Genomic DNA, 24,096 nt, shown 5'->3' on the forward strand with positions numbered 1-24,096 from the left:
AATGATTGACGTGAACCTTTTTATTGATACGCCTGCTGGTTAAGCGGTGGGAATTTGTTTTCCTTGTCGTCGTCTCAGCTCACTGTGTTACAGCTCAACTTATCTGTAGTGCCTCGTCTGCATACAAGCACCATCTTTTGAGTACGATAGATTGAGTCGTGCGCAGATGGTTGCTGCATATTCCATATCCAAAATATCTGTGGACGAAGCATCAGTCCTTCGCTCCTTTTCCTCCCTTGGAATATCAATGATCCGAACCGTGCTATCGTCACACGACTGTGAGATCAGTCTAGAACCCAAATCTGAAGAAATACCGATCGTGTATCTCGTGCCCTTCGACAGACAACCACGGTGGTATGGGTATCCCTGTGAAAAGCCAATCAAAGCAAATTCACAGAGTCAGCTGCAAGCGATAAATACCCGCCATCCACTAAGAACGTCATATTTTTACTGTCTATGCTCGGCACACTCGACGACGGAAAGCGAATTAACCTTCCTTAGCCTCGAAATCGAGTAATGAGAAAACCTTGGGAGAAAGTCAGAATGCCAGTCTCTTTGAGCTTTCATATTCCTGCTGTGCTTCGCCATGTCTGCCAGTTGCTTGAATACCAAGTTTTAGAAGGATGAAAGTTTAGCTTTGGTAGATACAAGCAACCACACGAACCTGCACGATCTCTTTCTTGTTGATCTTGAAGCCGAGATCTCAGGTCAGATAAGATCTGAGTGAAGCAGAGAGCCAGGTCTTCTTCTTCGTCCCAGCTTCTGAACATCTGACAACAACCAGCCAAGATGTTCCAATGGCTCAAAAACAAACAGACGCAGGTCGTCCTGTTCTCAAGCACAGCCATAGCTCTCTACGGCTACGACCAAGGCATGATGAGCTTGATCAACACAAACTACAACTACCTCAGCACCATGGGCATCAGCGAAGAAGACCCCATGGTCGGCATCATCGTCAGCGTCTACTACCTAGGTTGTGCCATCGGTGCTATCCTCGCCTCGAAGTTCGCTGATCTCAAAGGCCGACGACCTGGTGTATTTGTCTGTGTTGCAATGGCCGCTCTGGGCAACTTGATTATGTTCTGTGCAGGCTGGGGTATTCCAGAGGGAGCTCTGGCGACTATGCTGGTGGGTAGGATCGTGATGGGTCTCGGTGTTGGTGGCTTGGATGCAGTCGTGCCTGTGTATACGTCTGAGCTTGCGGAAGATGACGCCCGCGGAACTGCACTTGCACAGGAGTTCCAGGCGAATATTCTGGGGTTGAATATGGCTTTCATCATCAATATTGCTGTGACGCATACTATGGGCAAGTACCATGAATGGGCATGGAGAACTCCTATCGTCTGTGTGCAGATATTCCCCATCTTGCTTGTCTCCGGTGCGACTTTGTTGCCTGAGACTCCAAGATGGCTTGTTCTTCACGGAAAGGATGATAAAGCTAAGAAGTCAATTGCGAGGGTCTTTGGACAGGAAGTAGTTGATGATCGGCTCAATGAACTGCAAGAGGCACATGAGCAAGAGGAGAAGGATGGCATGGTAAGCTATCCTGATATGCTTATCCCAGGTAGATCGCAATGGCATCCTACTGTGGTAGGCCCAATCATGCTACAGATCAACCAAGCTCTGACAGGATATGGCGCTGTCTCAGTCTACGGTCCACAGGTATGTCTCAAAACATCTTACACCATCTCACCTCTACTAACACACATCACCAGATCTTCGAACTCCTCGGCTTTGAAACAACAAAAGCCGAACTCATCACTATGGGCAACTACCTCTTCTACCTAGGCATGATGACCTTCGCCTGGATCCTAATCGACAGGAAAGGCCGCCGCTTCCTCCTCGTCCGCGGCGCAACCTGGCTCGCCATCTCCTTCGCCGTCCTCTGCGTCCTCGGCGGTCTAGCCATGAACAAAGATAGATTCAACATCCCGCTCCTCGCAACCGGCATCCCAGGAATCATCGTCCTCTACTTCGCCACCGCCATCTTCGGCATCGGCTGGCTTGTCCCACCCTGGCTCGTACCCACCGAGATCTTCCCGTCCTCGGCTCGTGCTCAGGGCTCGGCGATCTCAGTCGTGGTGTGGGGTCTTGCGAACTTCGCTGTCACGCTGTTGACGCCGATTCTGTTTAATAACCTGGATTACTGGCTTTTCCTCATCTTTGCGGCTACGAATACTGTTGCTGGTGTTACGACTTATCTCTATTGTCCGGAGAGTGGTACTAGGACTTTCGAGGAGAATCAGGATTTCTTTAAGACTGCGGCTGATGAAGGGAGCTGGAATGTACTAAGGGTGGATAAGGGCAAGTTTCGGGGTTTGCCCGAGAAGCAGGATGATGAGGAAGGGAATGGGCAGGATCAGCAGAATGGGAAGAACAATGACGAGAGAGAACCTTTGCTTGCGAGGTCAGGTTGAGGGACGGGGAATAGCATTTGCGATGGCGCTTAATTGGTGTACAGGAGTTACGTTGTGATTGCCATTGTCTGAGAGTTACTTCGTCTTCGAGCCAGTGATCGAAGATCATCGTTGTGAAAAGAGTTTGAGCATTGATGGCGGCTTGTGCCAATGTTGCTGGTGTGGTACTTACAGGCACAGTAGGCGATGTATACGACCTGAATGCAACGTCGAAGATGTTCGTAGACAACATCAGCTGTCAAGCCTCATTCCACACTTTGAAACTAGCAGAAGCAATAGACATGGCACTGGCTCTGACCCGTGCAAAACTCGTAACATTTCGTATTGATATAATCGAACATCCATCCAGTCGCTGGAAGGTTTAGTACTGCTACCGCGATCCGATCGTGCTTCCTGTAACCTTCTCCCAAGCACTTTCTAATTTGCTGCTCACCAACTCCTCTACTGGAGCCTCGCCAACAGAAGAAACAGCAAATCCCTCTGTAGTCTTCAACTTGCCTCCCTCATTCATGCTCTGCTGCTGCTGATCGATACCAGCTTCGATGTTACTCGTGTAAATTACTGCAGCAAACGAGTCCAGCTCTTTGACCTCAGCATCGACACCTGCCAGATATTCATTTGGTGGGTTGCTTCCATTTCCAATAATATGTGCTTGTCTTGTCAAAATGGCAAGGATCGAGGCGAGCTTAACGCGCGGTTGATCTGGTACCACAGTGACGGCTGAATCGAGCTCTTGTATTCGTGGTGCATGAGATGAAGTATCCGATGGAGGGGGTGAACTCTGATGTGGGAAGAATTGTGCAATGACTTTTCCATCTATCAGACGAGAGAACATAGAATTCAGTATGAGCATATGTAGTCTTGAGAAGGATGGAGAGTCGACAAGGTCGGCAGCCTCATCAAGCAGTCTCCTCAACGATCCACTTGAGGTGTCGACGTATGAAGTGCGCTGAGATTCTGGTGGTGATTCACCTTCTATTGCCGATGAAGTGCTTGGTGGTGTGATGACACCCGATTCTACAAGCACTGACTCCTCCTCTTCCCTTGGTGGTAACACGTATGGCAGCCATCTGGTGTTGTATCTGTCCTGTTCTGTCGGTCCTTCCACTTTCTTTCTGACTTCAATGACGAGTTCGCTTAGCCTCTGCTGTGAGATACCCTCGTTAGGTGAGATGTTGCCGAAGACCTCCTCGACCGCAGTCCTCACCTTGGCCATTATCTGTGTAAAGCCTCGGTGTAACAGATACCACGAAAAGGTCAGGAAGCGGCGATTTGTCTCGAAATCATTTCCGAAATTTGCTATCCCCAAATCTTCGTGATTCTCAAGTGATATCGAGTTCCCTCTTTCTGGTGATGGAGGCTGTGATAATTTGACAACTGATGATAGGTAATTCAATCGTCCTAGCAAGTTGAGTTGTATTCGCGTCAACAGAATGAGGAGGGACATAGAGTAAATCAATGTGAATGCTCGCACGATTGAGGTAATCTTCAGTTCGTTCCACAGCTGAGCTTTTGTCCTTCTCTGTTGAGGCATACCACTCTGATCCAGCTGGCTAGTATGCATAAAGCTGCCAGTCTGGAAGCTCGATAAGCTCGCAGTATCTCCATCGCGCATAGACGATACTTCTGAAGGTGCGCCCCCATCGGCAGCACGCTGTAATCTCTCAGCTTTCTTCTGCTGTAGCTCTTGGGTCAATTGTTCGGCTGGAAGGGCATCAACGACGTTCTCTGTCAAGGTCGGTAAGAGGGCGAGGACTGTTATTGAGCAATCGACCTGGTTTTGTTCGAATCTCATCCGAATACTGGAGCATCATTAGCAAGTGTATACGAGCATTACCGATATCGCATACTTCTCCTTCGCGACCTTGTCCAGGGCAGCACGCTCGCGAGCATCGTTGATCTTGCCGAGAACATAATGTCCAACTAGGTAGGTACCACTGACTACAGCAGCACCAATTGCGATTCCTGTTCGATTCCTCCGCAGCCAATGTCGTGTGGCTGAGAACATGACGAACGATTGAATGGTTATCGTGGTCGATGCAGGAGCGACATGGCGCGGCAGCTGTGGACAGAGGGGTCTATACGAGGCAAGTGAGACTGACTTGGGTTTGTCACTGCAATTATTCAGATATTCTTTTCGGATTAACGATAAGTACCTGAATTGTACGATAGAACGGGTAATGACACGATTGTAGATGTGGCTCGTGCCTCGGTTTACGATATTGCGAGATCTCGCAATCGCGGTGGAACAGACTCCCTGTTTAGCGTGATTAGGCTATCTTAGCTGTTCCTGGCAGTGACAGTTGAGACGACGTTCGTGACTTTGCATCACTACTCATTCGAGAGGCACATTTAATATTCAGAACGAGTCGGAGCGTGTGGTCTCGAGAGTGACCTTAATCAATATTAGTGGAGACCCCAGGGTCTTCAGATAGAGGAATCACACGTTAAAAGTACAGAACAAAGCATAGAGGATAATTATCCCCATATCCTCGACTTCGCACCTGTGAGCATATACCCAACTAGTACTCCCCAGGTTTCATTTACAGCACCAGTGGCCGTGACACCAACTCCTTGACCTGAGAACTCGTCTCGACGTTCAGCCACTTCACAGAAGGCTGCACCGAGGTCCGCGTAACTCAATACCTGTTCCTGCTTTCCCTCCAGGATCAACTTGTGTCCTGTCGGTACCGTGCCATCGGCATCGTGGATGGAAGGTGGATCCACAAAGATGTAGTCCAGCAGTCTTGAAGATTCTGCTGCAGATGAAGCCAAAAGTTTGCAGGCTCGAGTCAGATCGTCGTAGGCGTAATAGAAGCAAAATCCTGCGACATTGCGGGTCACCCATGGATGAGCGGCCTTGAAGACGGTGTTCAACGAGGCAGATCGGAGTTGTATTACTGTAGGAGGCTTGTAAGCAGAAACCTGAGTGTTGCGATGGGCCTCAAGTGCGTCAATGATGGCAACGGCAGTGTCATATATGAGGGACATCTTCGGCGTGCTGGAGTTTGACCCAATGCATGCCATCACTACCTCGACGTCCTTCAAACATTCTCGCATCGCAGGGACATCATCTGTTGTACCTTCAATGATATTGATTGTGATAGCAGTCGTGCTCGTCAGATCAGGGAATGCTTCTTCTAATTTAGATCTCGAGCGCACGAAGACATTGAGCGTGAGATGCTCTGGCGGCTTTGACAATAAGCATCGTAGAATTGCTGATCCGGTCGAGCCTGTAGCTCCTAGCAGAGCGTAGGTGGGCATGTTCCACTTATGTTCATACCTTGAATGACCAAGGGATGTCGAGCATATTTATTCGGCGCGGTCAAGGAGAAAGCAAACCACTCTATACGACTTACATCTCGTGCTTACCACCACAAGCCATCAATGGCTGAGTACACGACCTGCATAACCAAATACATCATCGATATTGACGTGTGTATCGTCGCCGTAGTGGTTGGACGAGGACACCCAAGCTCTTTGTTTAAACAGAGCCAGGGACCCCGGAAGCCGATACAAAGCGCTGATTGCCCCGTCAATGATGTCAAAAGCGGGATGAACAAGGTTTTACCACTCAAAACACAACCCGGCCCTCATCTCCTTGTTGCCTGTGTGTTCCGCCGGATGTGCTTGAAACCCTGTAGAAGACATCGCGCACCCAGTGACTCCTACTACGAGCATTCGCTCCTGCTGTCGCCATGTTATGAGTGCTTCTTTCTAGTTCGGCGCCCATTGTTGGCAAGCCGAATCATCCCTTCAGCCATAAAAAAGCCTGTAAGCGAGAGCCCCACCACCATCAGCCAGTAGTAGGGATTTCAATTCAAGGACATCTTGTAAAACAAGAAAATGGCAAGCACGCACCGGGAGTACGTGCTGGAAGTCTTCTCCGATCAGAACTTTGTCAGAGATATAGTCAAAGGTATGCGCTGCGCCATTGTCAAGTATCATCACTGCCAGCCGTGCTCGGATGGACGGACAGGCTGAAAGGTGGTGCAACTGACAGAGAGCTCACAGGGATACTACACACAATCTTCTTTCACAGATACTTCCCCTCGATACGGCCGTCTCTGTATACTCCGACCTCCGCTGCGTCGTACAGCAGTTCCCGCTCTCAGGAATCTCTTCCTGTGCCACTACCCACGATCCGTGAGCCACCAGAAGTTTCAGCGGCTATTGATGCGCATACTGCTGCGCTGGTGAGTCAGTTGACCTCGCCCTCTTCTACAAGCCCTGGCGCTGGTGCCTCGCGAGGAGAAGTTGTGGTGCAGCTATTTGATCGCAAGAGGAGAAAGGCGGGTATAACCGGAGGTTGGCTGGGACGACTTGGTGGTACACAGACGGAGGAGGAAGTCTGTTGGGAGGAATGGGTTGTCCAAGTGGTTGTTGCTAGACCAAGGACTGAGGCTGGTCAGACTCAATCTTCTTGGCGACCTCGAACCTTTGCTGAAACTTTCCCCAGATCGCATAAAAGTTCGGCGAGCAATGGAGTCCTCTCTGCAGAAGGCTGCTATGAAGATAGTGGCTATTGTAAACAGAGATAAGGATCACATCCCACCTATCTTAACCAGTGAACAGAACCCGTTTCCATACAAGATTTTGGTCAACCCAAAACAGCAGCAGACTTTGGACAGAGGCTTCGGAGGTTGGACCTGAACATGAGACGGAGACGCTCAAACTTGCTGTCTTGGACCATAGTGCTGTTGCAATGCTGTTAAGTATATGAGCAAGCTGTTACGTGCCACAACTCTGGACGTGGAAGGAAGATGTGTGCTCCTCAACTGCTATGTATATAGTAGTAGGAATTGAGAGCCTAAGAGCAGAATCAGGGACAAGAGATACCAGAGTGAAATGCTGCTGTTTTCAGGCCTACTGAATCTGTCACAGCTATCTCAGGGCTTACCTCCACAGACACTCGTACTGTGCTGTTCATACTCCATACGCTCCAAGTATCAATACCATCCTAAGACCTTGCAATCATATATCATCATATCAAATCCACGCTTGCATGGTCAACGACCTCATTACTTCGTTTCTCGTCCTTCGCGAATTTTGTCCCAGTCACGACAAGCCTACTGCTACTGCTTTCCCAATTTCACGACTCGCATCGTGGTTGCGGATATGTTTCTCTTTGTTTGTTCGTCCAGATTGTGCATTTACTGGCTCTTTCCCGCAGAGTCCACTTTCGCTCGAAGATCGGCAGCAGTGCTGCCAGTGGTGGAGAAGAACCGGGAGAAGACTGGCTGGATGACTGATCGGAAGACAACTTGGGCTCCGTTGGTCATGGGGAGTGCCATCCAGAGGACGAGGATGAACTTGAAGACGTAGTAAAATGCTGTTGCGCGTTAGTGTCTGTGAGGTGGGGTAGACAAGGTGAAGACTTACGGAACCAGTAGACGGCGTTGACCAGGCTCTCAAGGACGTTCAAGAAGGCATATACGACCCAGTACTGTAACGTGTTAGTGTTTGCATCTTCCGTAGTTGCCTCACCGTCGCAGGCTACGAGCCGCCGGACGAGAGGGAGGGGTATCTCACGGTCAACCACTGCAGGAATTGTTAGCAAAAGCACTTGTCTGAGGCATTAGAGGTCGAATACTCACTTGGGAATCATCTATCTTACTCGCGCTGAACAGAGCGTCGAGGGAATAGTATCCGGGAATAATGAAGCCAGCAAAGTTGACCAGAAACTCTCCACCAATGTTGAAGAAGACGAGGAAGAAGTATAGTCCTGCAAGGCCAAGTAGTGCCCAACTCTTAGGGATCGAGGTCTGCTGCTCAAAGTTGTTCAGCATAGGATACTTCGACAGCTCCTTGTCGAGCTGCCCAAGTTGATGTTGTGCCCTATCCTGGATAGACATTGTGGTATATAGAGTAGTGAGATGGTAGGTGGTTTAACGTTGATAGATGAAACTAGCGGTATGTTCTCGACACTGATATAGACTCCGCGACAACGTGAGTAAAGTAGTTTGTTCGGACTATGGAAAAAGAGCAAGGGGAATATGGGGGTCAATGGGAGTGTGTCAGTCGCAGTCGCCTTGGCAAATCAAACGAACGGTCGACGTCAGAGCTGCTTGATGATGACCAACTCCGAAACATGATAATATCCTTCGTGAAACTGTACATACTACACGTTTCTAGTTTTATTGCTCGACAGGGCATGATTACTGCAAGCACGAATTCCTCCTCTACTGAATAAATAAGCCTGAAACGACCACTGCTGCGACAGAGATGACCAAAAAGGTGGTCAATTCATAACTATTGCTATGTAGGTTTGTTGGGGATCGATTATCACATGCTTTTTGTGCCTGAATTCGTTGATAATCGGTCGTATCACATGAGGATTTTCCTTCCCTTTTGGAACGAGTCGTGGTTCAGCAATATACTGTGTATGAGAAGACACATCCAGAAAGATAACCAAGGCTCTACTCCCCTTAGTCCGGGGTTTCTCGTAGTCCTCGTGATGGCTCTTACCTCGTACTTCTCGTTAGATATGCTCGCTATTCCACGTGACCCATGGTAGGTTCTCATTGACAATGTGACTGCGCAGATTGAGTAATCACATTAAGATCACGATCATACTGGATGCTGGCCAGGCTGAACGGCAGCGCCAACAGTCTGATCACACAGAGAAAATAGCGTCCGGAGTACCGTGTGAGTGGTCGTGAAAATTTCCGAGAAACAAATTGGGATACAAAGCAAGAACTTCGATATGGCTATTCTCATCCTCGCTTGATCATATTGGAGAGACTGTTCACCGTAGAACACACTGCGACCAGGCCGTGCAAAGCAAAAGGTAGGTGTTGTTCAAGAATAACAGATGGTGCCGGAAGCAAGAACGATTGGTCAACAGAGGAAGTTGCGACATTCGAGGCACCAACTATATTGGTATTAGCGTGACCCACTCAGTTGCCTGGAGGACGCTTTTTGTTGTGGGATGATCTGAGAGCTTCGACACAACACGGTGCACAAACGACTCGAAGCTATACCCTCGGAAAACACCCACAGGCGAACGTGCTGTTCAATACACCGAGTACAAAGCCAAACGAGACGCGTCTGCTCACATCTAAGACCACAGCAACAGCACAAACGAATTTCCAGCCACGACCGTCGCGATGGCGCAGTTTGTTTTGTAGGCATAACAACTCTCCATCGACATCAACCCGAGCAGCCATTGCGCAAGACCTTGAGTCGCATCCATCGACCGACGTGTAAAGAATTCGCAAGGCATGCTGGATCTATTTGCGTCCTACAAATTTCGTCGCTGAGATCGCACACTCGAACCCTGCGTCATTGTTTGTATACACAGATCCGCTTCAATCAAATTTCGAAATTTCCGCACAGACAACATGGCCAATACATCCACAAAACAGTCTCGACCTAGACAAGGCTCGATAGACAACCTTCCACCATCCCGCTCTGCATCCGCTGCTTCATCACATGGTCAACTACGTCCAAAGTCTCGCGGGTCAACAGGAAGTCTACAGTCAGTAGGAGTCGGGAATTCTTTTCAGCCTGTACAACCAAATCATCCTCAACATGTCTCTGTAGAGCAGTCCTATTTCATGGGAGATGCTCAGCAACAGGCCCCTTCGTTTTCACAAAGTATAGAGCATCCGAACATGATGCAGTACCAACAGCACATGCAATCCATGCGTGCTCCTCATCCCTCTCAGATGGCCGTACACCATGAAATGCGACCCGTCTCACAGCATGGTTACGCCAACATTCAAGCTATGCCCATGCAATACGCGGATGGCATGTCAAACTTTGGCATGCCTACTCAACACATCCACCACATGCGTAATGCTTCCGAACAGTACGAAGGCTCTCCGGCTCCAGAAGACTCGAACAACGAAGCCAACTCAAAGAAAAGGAAAGGTGCCTCTTCGAGTATGGCAAACGACCAAGAGTTACGGCGTCTACTGCAGCAATATCAGTCCAGGTCACTGAAAGAGGTAGCCATGGAGGTGCAGAAGAATGAAGGTTCTGGTGGAAAATCAGAAAAGGCCAAGCAAGTCTTCGCGATGCTCTGGTTGAGAGAGACGTGTCAAAGAAGCAACGAATCTGTCAGGAGGGATCGCGTGTTCGCACGCTACACCGAGCGATGTGGTAATGAAAGAGTTCCCACCCTCAACCCAGCTTCTTTCGGCAAGCTAGTTCGTATCATTTTCCCAAACGTTCAGACCCGCAGATTGGGTGTGCGGGGAGAGTCGAAATACCATTACGTCGACCTTTCTCTGATTCCTGACGAGAACGATCCTGGCTTCGACACTTTCGACCGTCCAGGCACAGCTTCAGGTCCCCTACCAGAGCGACCTGGTTCTTCGGCTTCAATAAGCCGTCCCTTACAGCTGAACACAAGACCTGTCAGCCTCAATGTTTTGCCGCCAAGGTTGTCAATGGAAACAGCCGATTTTCCTGCACCTTCCACTTCTGTAGCCTCCAGAACACCACAAGAACCGACAAGAAGACGCACAAACACCGAGTCTCATAAGCTGGACTGTCGATATATCAACACACCTGTATTACGCATTCCTCGAAATAACCTCTCTGTTTCACTCCTAAATACTTTACCTTCCGCACGACCCGGCATGCTCGGGACTGTTGCAACATATCTATCCATGCCATCCAGAACCACATTAATGCAGCCTTCGGCATCATCTCAAGGCAGTTTGGTTGAGCTACCTGACATACACGAATATCTAGCAGGGGAAAACTATGACCCCCAAATCGCGAAACTGCTACACGATCTGTATCGCTCTTATTGCATCGATGTCATTGACGCTTTTCGGAAATGCAAGGACAAAAACTTCTTCAATCATCATTCTGCCTTCAGTGGTAAGATGACAGTTCCAGTCTCAAAGCTCTTCAACCTCGAATGCCTAGCCCCGTGGATACAGGAGTGCGATATGCGCATGTACAAGGAAATACTGAAATATATGCCTCCACTAGTGCTGCAAGAAGTGCCGGAAGCTGTATGGAATGCGTTCGATAGAATTAGTGTCGGGCTTGTAGGGCATCTCATTTCTTCTTTCGAAGAGAAGAGTCCTCCTCACGTGGTGTCAGCCAAGGTTGTACCTGCCGCACGCTTCACAAATCTGCTTAGGAAACTGCGATCAGCACACACCTCAACACTTCAACTCAACAGAATGCTCGAAGCCCCACAAACGCGACAGCAAATGTGGCTCGATGCTTGCTCGGTACTAGACCCTGAGTTGCTCATCCTAGAATCTAACGCGCCGCCTGAAGGATTATCAGCCGTCCAAGGCATGCTTAAGCACGATCTACGAGAATTACTAGGGCCAGATCCTGACCCGCTCGTTGCTGCTGCTGAGCAGGACCCGACGAGTGCTTTTGCAAGACTTTTTCAAGATCATACGCCCATCGAAGGACTATTATCGCCTGAAGATGCATCCGGTGATCTACTTGCTCGTCTTGTCTCATGGTTGGAAAGCCTCCCAGAAGTGTTTGATGGCCACCACCCACAATGTATGCTTGATTGGCAGACCAGGTTCTTCAGAAGCATGCTGAACCAGTTCGGTGCAAACGGTGCTATTAGCTACCAGTCCTGGTGGTATTTCGAAAACTTTGCTCACCAGCTTCTTACATTCATGACAGAGTTGGAAGGATTCATGCTGCCAATGGAGGAGCAAAGAGCCTTCGATAAGCGTGAGGCGGAAAAGAAGGACGAACAGGCACGGCTGTACAGGAGCTCAAGCGGTCTACTCGAGGAACGAAAACGCAAGCGATCTAGTGCTGATATTGGGGGCGAAGAGCGTGCGAAGTCGCCCGTATCATCACGACCTAACACAGCAGGAGCTGATACCGAGCCAGAGCCGGACTCTGCAGTCTCTAGCACATTTGCGGTTCCATCGAAGACTACAACCGTCACTAACAATATTCTTGTACTTACTCCAACAACTGAGCTACCACCACCTATCTCTGCAGCGCAAATATCAATCAGTGTTGGGGGTACCGCCATTGAGGACGATGATGACATGGCCGAGATCTCTCGTGGAGGTCCCCTCGACCTACCATCTTTCCGAACTGGCTTTACCTCGCCAATGAAACCTGTCCACGACCCACGCAGAACGTCGGGCTTACATGAAGACAGTGGCATAGGAATGGGGCTTGAAGAGCATCACAGTCTTGATGCGGATGCGCTAGAAGCAGAAAGGGAAGCAAAGAAGTTCAACAAGCGCGATTGGTTCCTTAGTTCTGATCCAGTCGAGCCTACAGGGATTGCTGCTGCTCTGGTGTCGTGAGGCAGATACCTGTCACGAAGCTTGATGAACATATATGGCACGAATGAATGACCATTACGAGCTCGTCATTTTAGAAGAAAGGGGACGCAGGGAGGACGGAATACATGGATGGTCACGGTAAGCAAAACGGGAGGCATGTTATTTGTATTCAGTTCTTGAAGATACCCTTCTGTCAGCCCTGGATATGTGTTACACTGATGATTGTGATTAACTAGTTGGGCTCGATTCCGATATTGGTTTTTGTAATGCTGGGTATTCTTAGTTCTTAGTCTTTGTTGTTGAATAGATTGAGCGGGATGCACGACTTGTCACAGATACATATCACGGTCTCGAGAATGGTTAACCGTTGCAATCCGTCTTCCTGTCGTCCTCAGTACTTGGTCCGAAAAATATCATCCTGACCACCTCACAGATGTCAAGATCGGATTCCAATATGGCACATATTCACATGAACATCGCATATCTTTGGTCCTCCTTCTGTGTATCTCTCAAGATCCCTTTTCAATCCATCTCATCACCTCCAACCTCTACCTACTCCACACCACCAATAGCACAAACACTCGACCCTCCTCCCACATTCCCACTCATCACCCAAAGAGTCCCGAACAGTACCAGTCCAAGAGCTAGCTGAGTAAAATCCCTAAACTACTTGAGTTCATCGAGCTCCTTTTCCTTCTGTTTGATTCTCTTTTCCAGAGTCTTATTCGCTTCGATGGTGAAAGCGACTTCGTGGAGGAATGCTTCGACTTGTTTGAGGCTGGCTTTGTTGTTGGAGGGGTGGGTCAGGGCGTTAGAGGTGGAGGAGGAGATTTTGGGAGAGAGGAAGTTGAAGAGAATAAAGGAAGAGCCTGGATGGATAGGACGTATTTGTGTTTTCTCTCTCTGATGAATTTGAGAGCGATATGTATTCTCTCTATACCAGAACTCTGTCTGTTGCTATTTGGGCCAGATGCTGCAGATCTTCTCTTTATCGTTTACAAGGACTTCTAAGACAAGATGTGGGCATGTTAAAGGGGAAAGCACGGAAACCCTGGCGAAAATTGACGGAAAGGTCCCAGAAATTGCCGTGAAAGCAGGAAGTAGCAGACCATTGCGTGGGTGACGATAGCTCATGACGCGACTTTTCGCGTTGTAGGCACTGATATCGTGGCAGAAGATGCGGACAGAAATCGTGGGCATCCGACACAAAGTGCAGCTGGAGGACCGTCGTCCCGAAAGTGGCGCGTGCCATGTTTTATTCAACAAATCTTCTAAGATAGTGAATAGTATCCAACAAAGCAGAATCCTAGTCTTTCCGCCAACAAGTATTTCATCGTGAACGATTTGCTCGATCAGCTTCTCAGCAAAGCGTGGGCAGGCGATTAGTCTCATCTGAAAGACAGATCAGGCAGTTGCCGTAAACCTGCGTAGCCGTATGGCACAACTCCCTGGACAGTCACACAACTGTGCGGACAACGTGTCCATAACTTGACAAGAATATACTTTCCAGATCTGCAGACTAGTCAGTACAAAGATAAATTTTTTTGATATGATGTGACTTACATTGCTGGTTCGAAGTTGATGGAAATTCCGCCCCCTTGTTTAACCATTTGGAACCTGGCATGTGGCAATATCTTCTGGTCGTTGTCGTCCGATCCAGATAGTGCGGACCTATTCTGAGTCATCTCGTTGGTGGTCGGCAAACGCTTACTGGATGTATGGTTTGTGGACCTGGAAGCAGCTTGCGCGCCAGCTACCTCGTGATCATGGCTCGCGGTGTCACCATCGTTATCGTATCTCGTCCAGTGGTAGGTAAAGCCATCACCCCTATTCCGCCTTTCACGCATCTCTTCCAAAATGACTTGTTGCCGATATTCTGCCTCATTGAGTTCTCTTTGCGAAGACGGCACACCACGGTAGAGCGGCACGTCTTCGTCTTCTGAATCGGACGGTGTAGTGGATGCGCGGCTTTGCTCGGTGGCTTCAGCATAAGCAGCCGCCCTAATCCGCCGACGCTCTTCCGCAGCATAATTCGGACGGTAAGTTTCTGCTCTGAGAGCATACTGTCTCCTGGTATATTCGTGATCAGGGTCATGCCAGGGACGTGGTGAACGTGGAGATGACAGGACATCGCTACTTTCTTCGAGAACAGTCTCTACCGTCGTGTCGAAGCCTTCAACAAGACCTATGGTAACTGGTTCGTCGAAATTGTTAGAGTCACACCATTGTACATCATGTGGACGAGGCATAGGTCGGACATGAGATGGTGCACCAAATAGTGATCGTGGGCGAGGGAGATAGTCTTGTGAGGGACGATAACTGTCGTATGCTCGCAATCGTTGAACAGGGTAGGAGACTGGCTCCAGGCTGTCATAGTGCGAAGTTTTTTCAAGCAGCTTGTCGTCAGTCATGGCTATAAAGACCATACCCTGGAGAGGCATGGAATCATAGTCGTCTTTAGGTATCTTAACAACAAGTTTCGACAAACTGAATGGCCAGCCTCCTTGATGTTTCATCAAGATAGTACACCTCCTCCGTTTGCTTCGGAAGACATCGCTGTTGTCAGCTGCCCAGAGATTCAACTTAGCAATCTCATCGGATGTGGAACGAGCATCGTAGGAATTGCCAGCACAAAGCACTTTCATCTGGAGGTTACCAGGCCGCAGACTCCCATCTAAACCGTATTCCGGGCACTGACGAGCCTCGTCAAAGGTACCATCATCGAGCTTGCGGCGCTTTGGATATCTGCCTTCTCTCATAGGTGGAGCTTCGAGGTCGAGTTCAACGGATGCCTGTCTGGTTCGTGCAGCATGCAAAGGCGGTAAGGTGGAAGCAGCAGTGGTGACTTGCTCTACGGGGTCAGTTCTTGCCAGTCGGGCCATACGATCACGCTGATGAGCCAGCCTTGCAGTGGGCCTGAAGCCTCTTCGACGTTCTCGTGCCACCGAAGCAGGACTTGTGCTGCCTCGTGGTTCCCAATGCTCCCCGTTGCTATGCAGGCGAGGACCTGTAGTAAGAGCTGAGTCACTCTCTCTTTCTATAGTCTGACGACGGTCTGCCTCTTCTCTATCTAGAGCTTCTAGCGCCACTTGTTGCTCTGCCGTGGTATGCCTTTCACTACTTAGGATGTTCCGTAAGGATTGGATACGGGCAGCAATATTTTCAGTGGTCATTGGCCTCGAGGCACGATCGCGCGAACCATCCTGCATCGTTAACCTTTGTCGCTGAGTAATAATACGACCTGCGTACCATTATGCAGCCGAACAAAGGCAACCGCCTCCGTCACCTGAATGGCTAAAAAACGAGAGATTTCGAAGGCAGACCCTAACGATGGTAGATAGACCAAGTAATATTGGAAGCAGTGCACAATCAACTTTGAGCAAAGACTACAGTTGAACGATGTTGGCTGAGTAGGATGGTCGTCAGAAGATGTCCAGTGAACGAAGCCACCGAGCATGCACCCCACATTGTTTTAAGCCATGGAAATGCCTGGACATGTGCTTCTGTGTGTCCACCCGTGCCTAACCACTGCCCCGGTACTGCCTAGTCCAAGTGTCCACTCAACCTGCAGCATTAGCTGAAAGTAAGTCATTTATGTTTACCAGAATGAAGCTTCACTTCGAGCTCGTCCTGTCCTCACTCCCTACGTTTTCGCATTTACCCGTATCTTCGGCTGTTTCTTCTACCACGTACATGCATTTCTGACCCTTTCCCGCCCGTGCGACATGGCAGACTCATCACAGTCACAAGCAGACACACAAGCGCCTCTCGACCCAACTACAATGAGCAATGGAGCGAACACAGAACTTCCGGTCCTCCCTGGACAACCTCAAGATCCTGCAGGCCTGATGGCATCTATGGCAGATCCAACCATGATGCCTGTTTTACCTCCTATGCAGTCCATTTCAGCAGATGAGATAGCCTTGTACGACCGCCAGATCCGGTTATGGGGTGTAAAAGCGCAAGAGATGATTAGGAATGCAAATATTCTATTGATTGGTATCAGAGCGTTGGGGAACGAGATCGCGAAGAACTTGGTTCTAGCAGGAATAGGAAGTCTTACTATCCTTGATCACGAGAATGTGATCGAAGAAGATCTGGGCAGCCAGTTCTTGATAACAGAGGAAAATATCGGCAAGAACAGAGCAGAAGCTGCGGCTGTAGAGCTCAGAAGAATGAATCCTAGGGTCAATGTTATCGCTGACCAGGAAGGGATCATGACAAAGATGCCGCAGTATTTTGCTGCATTTCAGATTGTTATTGCGACCAGCCAGCCTTTCGAGATGGCTTCTACGATCAATATGTCGTGTCGAATGTTCAACACCAAGTTTTATGCTGCCGATCTGCATGGTCTATATGGTTATGTCTTCTCTGATCTAATCATGCACTCCTTCGTGATTGAGAAGGATAAGTCAAATATTCCCTCCAAAGCTGGAACGGCAGAAACATCCACAAGGATGGTCGTGCACGTGGAAACCAAAAAGGAAAACAACAAACTCAGAGAGATCGTGACGAAGCAGGAGATGTATTGCCCTCTAATGCTTGCCAATTCGTCACCACTTCCCCCAGAAACTATCAGATCAAGGAGAGCCAAAATGAGAGTTCCACCACTCATTTCATGCTTGCGCGGCCTCTTTGACTTCCAGAAGCAGACCGGCAGACAACCGAGTGGCAGGTCAGAAGATCTTGCTTTGTATACAAAGATTACCAATGAAAAGCATCTGGAATTACAGCTACCTCATGAGACACTGACCGCTACAGTGTTTCGAATGTTCCTACAAAATCTAGGCACAGAGATACCGCCGACTGCGGCTTTCCTTGGAGGTCAGCTAGCTCAAGACGTGATCAACGTGCTCGGTATGCGAGAGCAGCCTTTGCAAAATCTACTACTGTTCGATGGTGATGACTTCAAGTGTCCGATTTATAGCCTGCAGCCCGTCTTCGATCCTTCTCTGTCCATGATGGAGCCATTGGATGTGGGCATGGCACCGGGGATGGGTGTCAATGGTAATGGTTCAATGCCAACGACGAACGGAGGAGGTCCCGTCTCAGACACTACACAAATGCAGGACGATGCACATCAGGCTCAGGGTTAGGTCGTGGAACTTTTCAAATAGCTTGTTATTTCGAGGAGAAGATGATGTTCAAAGAGTACCGCGCCGCTCACGCATATCTTGCCTATACACAAGTGTTACGAGTTCGTAGGGGCCAGACATGACCAGGGTTGGTTGGGTGCTAGGATTGGCGAATACAGTCATGCTTGGGCTGAGAGTGAGAAATGACCAAGCAGATTTGCTACGATTGATACCCAGGATCGCAAAAGATGAGTGCGCTCTCCCGTGTCTCAACGGCACTCTGGATTGAGCTGGCTACTGCCAAAAATATAAAAGATGTACATTACCGCTTAACTCAAGACTCTAAAAGTCCATTCACTACCACTTGCCCCTGTACGAACAACTTTTCATACGTTTCGAACAACCGATCAGTATGTTGTCAGTACTCGTTTCACTGACGCACCACTAGGAACCAGCAGTACTGATTGATGAACAGGCATTTCATTTTGTGCCTAGCAACCCTTTTGCGCCATGACAAATTGCTAGCACAAACGAAGCACCTTGAAATCGCCCGCTTTGACCGAAGATAGATGGTATGTCGATTGACTACCAGAACAGCAAGCAGGACGATCCTGCAGTAAAACCTGCCACGTCAACCACAGAGTTCATTGCGCCTGTAAATCACACGAGCACCTTCCCAACGACGTTAGCGGATCTTGACCACCACCTTCCGTTGGTCAGCTCAGGAACAAACAAATCAATTTACAGCACACTTTCTGCTCTTCGCAAATCAACACTTAGTATTCCAAACCGACTAACTTCTGTTCTGCAAGACGCAAACTTCGTAGAAGCTTTACAGCACTATCTCAATGATCACTGCTCTTCCCATCAATCCAAAGATGCTATCTGGCCCCTCATTCCTAATGAGCGCTCAGGCTCCTGGGCTCTCGATCCAGCCTTGAAGCTCGAGTCACAAACATCCTTCTTGTCCCAGGAACCTCGAAACGAAAAGCGGGTAGATGTACAACCAGTTTCCGCATACTTCAAGTCTACAGATGGACATGTTTCTCAATGGTCCTTTAGCACTCGCCGACTTAACCTCCCCGTCCTCCAACTTCTTGGCCACGCATCTTCTCAAGGAACAGGATGTGTCCTCATAGACACGACTAGACGTGGTAAATCCTACCCAGACGCTTTGAGGCGAACAGTACCCATTTGGTCTACAGTTTGGAATCGTGTACTGTTCCCCGAAATGGTCGACAGTGGGTATTGTGATTTCCAGAGCTTCGGACTAGAAGGTAGTGAGACTTCACAGATTGAAAGCCGAATACCACAATTTGCAGCAGATTTAAGAGCGCTTGGTCTTAGTCTGGAAGATCTAAGACAGAAAGTCAAATGTCCAGTACGATGTGTCTGGGTCTCGCAACCTGGTGACAAGCAACACTGGGAAGAATGCTTCGAGAACCTTGTACAACAAATCCAATCGGAGACATGGCGTAGCCAACAGGCGTCTGGGACCAATAACATTAACATTCTGATCTGCTGCTCAGCTTCGAAACGTGTCTTAGGTGCCGAGATGAGCGAGGATGGCTACATACAAGGTGCTGGCGACGATAGCGAAGGTTGGAGTCGTGGATTGACCGCCAAGTTGTTTTGGGACAACAAGCAGGTACTCATGGAGGCTGTGCACGAAGGAGCTGATTTGGAACAGCTTGTCGACGACATTGTTGCCAGCAGTAAAGTTTCCCAGCACGTTGGTCATGCTATACTTGTCGCACCAACGACAAATTTGTTCATCGCAACCGGCAGCAACGAGGTGTCGAAGCAGACTCGAGAAACGTTCAGTATAGTCATTGCGTGCAACGCTAATGTACAACAGGACGACGAAAAGCTGCTCGCACTCGGTTGCAAACAAGGCAAGCTGGGCAGCAAAGTGCTTAGGGAGAAGTTGGTTCAGGTCAAAGCACGATGTGAACAGACATTGAAAAAGACGCCAAATGCAAAGGTACTAGTTACATGTTCGACAGGCCGAGATCTGTCAGTTGGTGTTGTCCTTGTACTTCTGTGCTGCTTCTATCACGATCAAGGTAAGTCTGTTGGTCATGTCTATTCTACCAAACTAATTTCATCCAGGTACAATCGACTTTTTCCGCTTTCGGTCTATCGACAAGCAATTCATCAAACAACGTCTGGCATGGATCACTTCGTCCAAACCAGACGCAAACCCTTCTAGAGCCACGCTTCAGGCCGTAAACTCATTTCTGATGGGTCGTTCCGACTGACTTTTCTGATCCTCGATACGCAGGCAACCTCCTTTCGATCCACATAGAAAAATAGTCGACATGCTGCAATTCTTTTTGTTAGACAACAGATACATCGTGCTGGAGAAGCCAATGTTCTCTTCTGGGTTGCGTCACCAGTATCCTCTCGTTTCGAGCTGCCTCGTCCTACGAATTAGTCACTGCTTGTACAATAGCACCTGCAGCTCCTTCGTCAAGGTCGTTCAGTGCCTTCATGTCCTCGTCTGAGATCTCAAAATTGAAAACGTCACCATTCTCCTTGATTCTTGACGGTGTATCACTCTTCGGTAGTGTCACCCACTCTTTCTGCAAACTCCATCGAATGAGAATCTGTGCAGTGCTCTTGTTGTATTTCTTCGCCAGCCCAACCAAAGTCTCATTGTCAGCTTTCTGGTTTCGAACAAGAGGACAATAGGCTTCGACCACAATTCCATTCTTGTGGCAGTACTCGACCGCGTCGCGTTGCTGACACCATGGATGAAGCTACGACGGTCAGTATCCCTTTCACTCATTTACTCACTCAAGCAATTCAAACACATACCTCAATCTGATTAACATGCGGCGGCCAAACATCCCCCAACCCCTTCAGCCCCTCAATGTGCCCAATCCCAAAATTACTCACCCCAATCGCCTTCGCCTTCCCTTCCTTATGCGCCCTCAACAGCGCCTGCCACATCTCCTCCCTCGCCGCCTTCCCCGCATTCGGACTATGAATCAGAAATAAATCAACATATCCATCCTCGCCGTCTAATTTCTTCACACTATCCAGACATTTCTGGTAACTCTTGTCGACGCTGCCGCCCGCGGACAGGATCTTGGTCGTGATGTAGACGTCGCTACGCTTCAGGCCTGAGTTGCGGACTGCTTCGCCGACCTGTGTCTCGTTGGCGTAGAATTGGGCGGTGTCGATGTGGCGGTAGCCGGATGAGAGGGCTGTTGTGCATGATTTGTTGCAGACGTCGGCGGGGGACTGGTAGACGCCGAAGCCGAGACGAGGGATGGAGTGGGAGGAATTTGGGAGGGGGAGGGTTGATTCTTTGGTTAGTTTGGTGGTCATGGTGGAATGTTTGGTAGTAATTTGGGGGTTGCGAAATAGGCTTGCAGGTTGGAAGGATCTTGCAATTATAGAGCGAGTGTAAAACATGAGAAGAAATGGTGTCTTACGGTGGTCATAAAAAGATGTCGAATTGTTTGATATGCATGTGCTCATGCAGGCGCGATAATGACGCCATGGGTTTTTGAGGCTCCTGCAGAACCCTCTTTTGTCCCACCAACCATCGCTTGCTTTGCCTGGAAGTACTCGTACTGCTTGACAACATCCGCATTTTATAGACTTGCCTACGGGTCTTTTCTAATCCTTATGTATCAGCAGCACTCCGGCAATAAATAGCGGCGCTCATAGATTCCAGTTCACGGTGGCTGAGAAAGCGCTCATGGAACAGATCCGACAATTTCCTGACAAAAGTCAAGTATCGAACGACTCGACAGTATCTCTATTGCTTATATCTCGTCTTCTCTCTTCAAAGCTTGCCATTAACAGTCCCGTCTTGAACAGCTTGTAGAAAGACATCATGAGCTTTTTTCTGCTTTTCCCATTCCTTCTTGAGCTTCTTTACTCTACTGGAAGGAACAGGAGAACCATCTCTGAGAGTCGTGGGCAAGCCTTCTGGATCCCAAGCAGAAAACTCGTCTGTTTGAGGCGGTCGGAACATATCTTGCGGTCGCAGTTTGCCTTTGGCGAGCTTCTGTCTTTGTTCTTCGTCTCTTTTCCTCTTTGCCTCTTCCTTCTGTCTGGCACGTTCTTCTTTCTCTTTTCGTGCGACTCGTAGCCCTTCCGTCACTGGTCGCACTAAAGCAGGCTGATTCTCTCGATCTTCGAGGTAGACGTTTAGATTCCACAGGGCAACATCTCGTACTTGATCGCAGAGCTTCAGGATTTCTTGGTTCATAGTACTATTGTCTGAGCTTGATGCTTGAAGGATATTGTCTCTGAACTCGGTAAGAGCCCTTGCGAAGCTTGGACGAGGCCTTTGAGTGCTTGAATGAGATTCGGGTTTTGGTGCATCTACACTTGAGACTATCTTTTCGATTTGCTCCTTCGTGATGGAACGTGCTATGGCCGCTTGTCGCAGCTGATCGCGCATCTTTGAGAGAGGCTCAACATAGGTTTTAGCTTCAGTCGATATCTCAATGCCCTCCCAGCCAATCTCTGTTGTGTCAGGCTGGCCATTGCCGTTGAGGCCGAAGATGTTAACCATCCGAGTGATGAAGACACCAATGTCTCGGTGATCCCGATAACTGAGGCTAGTTCTTGTTTGCGAGTTGTACTCTGTGATCAGCCTCGAGATGGCAGCCATTGCTTCGGGTGTGTTGAACGAATCGTTGAGTGCTTCTCTGATTTGGCTGTTGGCTGTTACTAGAGCTTGCTCTAATACTGGACTGTTCTGGTCTTTCACAATAGTGTCCACAGCTTCTTTCGCGTTGATGAAGAAATTGTCCACTCGGTCTTCCCATGACTGGCCAGCTTTTACGAGGTCGTCTGTGATCTCAATCCCGTCACGCCAGTTACCGAGCAGGAAGACTATGCGTAGACTTCTCGGTGTCCAGTCCCCTTTGTCTAATGCCGTTCGAATTGTGGTGAAGTTCTTCAAAGACTTGGACATTTTGGAACCTGCTATGGATAAATGGCCCATGTGCAGGAAATAGTTGACCCATTGAGTGGACTTTCCACAGTGCCAGTATGCTTCACTCTGGGCAAGTTCGTTATCGTGATGAGGAAACGCAAGGTCGATTCCACCAGAATGTATATCCATCTGTTTGCCGAGGACGTCGGAAGCCATAGCTGAGCACTCAATGTGCCAGCCTGGTCGGCCTTCACCCCACTGACTAGGCCAGCTTGGCTCGCCAGGCTTAGAAGCTTTCCACAATGCAAAGTCAGCATCTGAGCGCTTCCCACCAGCCCTTTGAGATAGCGCGCCCTCACCATCAGCCTGCAGTGATGTATCACCTCGATTCCATGGCTCCAGCCGTGCGTAAGGGTTGCCGGCAGCTTCAAATGCCTTGATATCGAAGTAAACCGAGCCATCTTCGGTTGCGTAAGCAAACTTGTGATCAACGATTGTATCAACGAATTTCGCAATCTGAGGGCCGTACTCAGTCACACGAACGAGTTTGTCCGGCTGAAGTACGTTGAGATCGTTCATGTCCTGAAAGAAGCGTCTCTCATATTCTTCTGTCAGCTCTTTGAAGATGTGGTGATCACTGCCTTTGATTGAAGACCCCAATGCAGCGTCAAGCATATCACACATGGGATCTTTTGCCAATTCATAGAACGCGATCGGAGTCAATGTCTTCGAGTCCATCGTCAGAGCCTCTGCGCACTTCTGAGCATCCCGAATATACATCTTGATCTTTGCTTCTTGATCACCCGGCTTGATGCCTGGTTGTAGGGCTTGACCGCTGAGAACGTCCTTGTAAACTTTGTTGACCTCATCGTGAAAGGTTACAGGACTCAGGTCAGAAGTGGAAAGGCGAGGCAGGCGCTTTGCAATGAACAATCGCCATGCTTTGAGCACGTCTGTCCTCACTTCATCGTCTATGTACCTGTGTTTGGCCTGATAGTCCTTGTATAGATATCTTTTACGCCCAGCTAATATGATCTTGTCATCCACGTCGGTGATGTTCATCACAAAGTTGACCTCGAACTTGAAGTAGTCTCGCAGTATGCGGCGCAGTACGTCTGTGGTTACATAGTTTCTTGCATGGCCAAGATGAGCGTCGTCGTAGACCGTAGGACCGCAGGAATACCATGATATCTTGCCCTTCTCCTTGGGTACAAAGGGTTTCTTAGAGCGAGTCAACGAGTTGTACACTTTCAGACCAGGCTCATGAGTTCCTGATTGTGGATGCGACCAGGAAGGCTGTCGCGTGGAAGCCATATTGCGCCAACTCAAGAAGGTCGGGTTCTGGTTATTGCATAATCTCTTCGCGCCAAGAAGCGATATCGATCGCATCAACGGTGCCAGGAAATCTGAAGAAGGGATGTATACGATTCACATTCCAGCAACAATTCGCAAACAAGAGT

General features: G+C 48.9%; 10 protein-coding genes across 10 annotated transcripts; 4 read left to right on the plus strand and 6 right to left on the minus strand.

The window, feature by feature from the left end:
- Positions 1 to 789: 789 nt before the first annotated feature.
- Positions 790 to 2,417, plus strand: LTR64_007345 (uncharacterized protein; the record flags this gene model as incomplete). The annotated part of the gene is made up of 3 exons (XM_064901665.1): positions 790 to 1,536; positions 1,612 to 1,662; positions 1,716 to 2,417. 3 exons carry the CDS (start codon positions 790 to 792, stop codon positions 2,415 to 2,417), a joined length of 1,500 nt encoding a protein of 499 aa, XP_064752741.1.
- Positions 2,418 to 2,787: 370 nt separating this feature from the next.
- On the minus strand, positions 2,788 to 4,425 carry PEX3 (peroxin; the record flags this gene model as incomplete). Its single annotated transcript, XM_064901666.1, has 2 exons — positions 2,788 to 4,219; positions 4,268 to 4,425. 2 exons carry the CDS (start codon positions 4,423 to 4,425, stop codon positions 2,788 to 2,790), a joined length of 1,590 nt encoding a protein of 529 aa, XP_064752742.1.
- A 470-nt stretch (positions 4,426 to 4,895) lies between these two features.
- LTR64_007347 (uncharacterized protein) lies at positions 4,896 to 5,681 on the minus strand (the record flags this gene model as incomplete). The annotated part of the gene is made up of 1 exon (XM_064901667.1): positions 4,896 to 5,681. One exon carries the CDS (start codon positions 5,679 to 5,681, stop codon positions 4,896 to 4,898), a length of 786 nt encoding a protein of 261 aa, XP_064752743.1.
- Positions 5,682 to 7,570: 1,889 nt separating this feature from the next.
- YOP1 (ER membrane protein DP1/Yop1) lies at positions 7,571 to 8,272 on the minus strand (the record flags this gene model as incomplete). The annotated part of the gene is made up of 3 exons (XM_064901668.1): positions 7,571 to 7,749; positions 7,800 to 7,863; positions 8,015 to 8,272. The coding sequence occupies 3 exons, from the start codon at positions 8,270 to 8,272 to the stop codon at positions 7,571 to 7,573; spliced, it is 501 nt and encodes a 166-aa protein (XP_064752744.1).
- Positions 8,273 to 9,976: 1,704 nt separating this feature from the next.
- LTR64_007349 (uncharacterized protein) lies at positions 9,977 to 12,679 on the plus strand (the record flags this gene model as incomplete). Its single annotated transcript, XM_064901669.1, is given in 2 exon segments — positions 9,977 to 11,252; positions 11,271 to 12,679. The coding sequence occupies 2 exon segments, from the start codon at positions 9,977 to 9,979 to the stop codon at positions 12,677 to 12,679; spliced, it is 2,685 nt and encodes an 894-aa protein (XP_064752745.1).
- Positions 12,680 to 14,046: 1,367 nt separating this feature from the next.
- LTR64_007350 (uncharacterized protein) lies at positions 14,047 to 15,867 on the minus strand (the record flags this gene model as incomplete). Its single annotated transcript, XM_064901670.1, has 2 exons — positions 14,047 to 14,170; positions 14,222 to 15,867. The coding sequence occupies 2 exons, from the start codon at positions 15,865 to 15,867 to the stop codon at positions 14,047 to 14,049; spliced, it is 1,770 nt and encodes a 589-aa protein (XP_064752746.1).
- Positions 15,868 to 16,383: 516 nt separating this feature from the next.
- Positions 16,384 to 17,754, plus strand: AOS1 (E1 ubiquitin-activating protein aos1; the record flags this gene model as incomplete). The annotated part of the gene is made up of 1 exon (XM_064901671.1): positions 16,384 to 17,754. The coding sequence occupies one exon, from the start codon at positions 16,384 to 16,386 to the stop codon at positions 17,752 to 17,754; it is 1,371 nt and encodes a 456-aa protein (XP_064752747.1).
- A 1,210-nt stretch (positions 17,755 to 18,964) lies between these two features.
- Positions 18,965 to 19,994, plus strand: RIT1 (tRNA A64-2'-O-ribosylphosphate transferase; the record flags this gene model as incomplete). The annotated part of the gene is made up of 2 exons (XM_064901672.1): positions 18,965 to 19,799; positions 19,846 to 19,994. 2 exons carry the CDS (start codon positions 18,965 to 18,967, stop codon positions 19,992 to 19,994), a joined length of 984 nt encoding a protein of 327 aa, XP_064752748.1.
- Positions 19,995 to 20,159: 165 nt separating this feature from the next.
- Positions 20,160 to 21,069, minus strand: LTR64_007353 (uncharacterized protein; the record flags this gene model as incomplete). The annotated part of the gene is made up of 2 exons (XM_064901673.1): positions 20,160 to 20,495; positions 20,554 to 21,069. The coding sequence occupies 2 exons, from the start codon at positions 21,067 to 21,069 to the stop codon at positions 20,160 to 20,162; spliced, it is 852 nt and encodes a 283-aa protein (XP_064752749.1).
- A 463-nt stretch (positions 21,070 to 21,532) lies between these two features.
- CYR1 (cysteinyl-tRNA synthetase) lies at positions 21,533 to 23,950 on the minus strand (the record flags this gene model as incomplete). The annotated part of the gene is made up of 1 exon (XM_064901674.1): positions 21,533 to 23,950. The coding sequence occupies one exon, from the start codon at positions 23,948 to 23,950 to the stop codon at positions 21,533 to 21,535; it is 2,418 nt and encodes an 805-aa protein (XP_064752750.1).
- Positions 23,951 to 24,096: the final 146 nt, after the last annotated feature.

This window comes from Lithohypha guttulata (genome assembly GCF_036872675.1).
Source record: "Lithohypha guttulata strain CCFEE 5908 chromosome Unknown scaffold_5, whole genome shotgun sequence".
Lineage (NCBI taxonomy): Eukaryota > Fungi > Ascomycota > Eurotiomycetes > Chaetothyriales > Trichomeriaceae > Lithohypha > Lithohypha guttulata.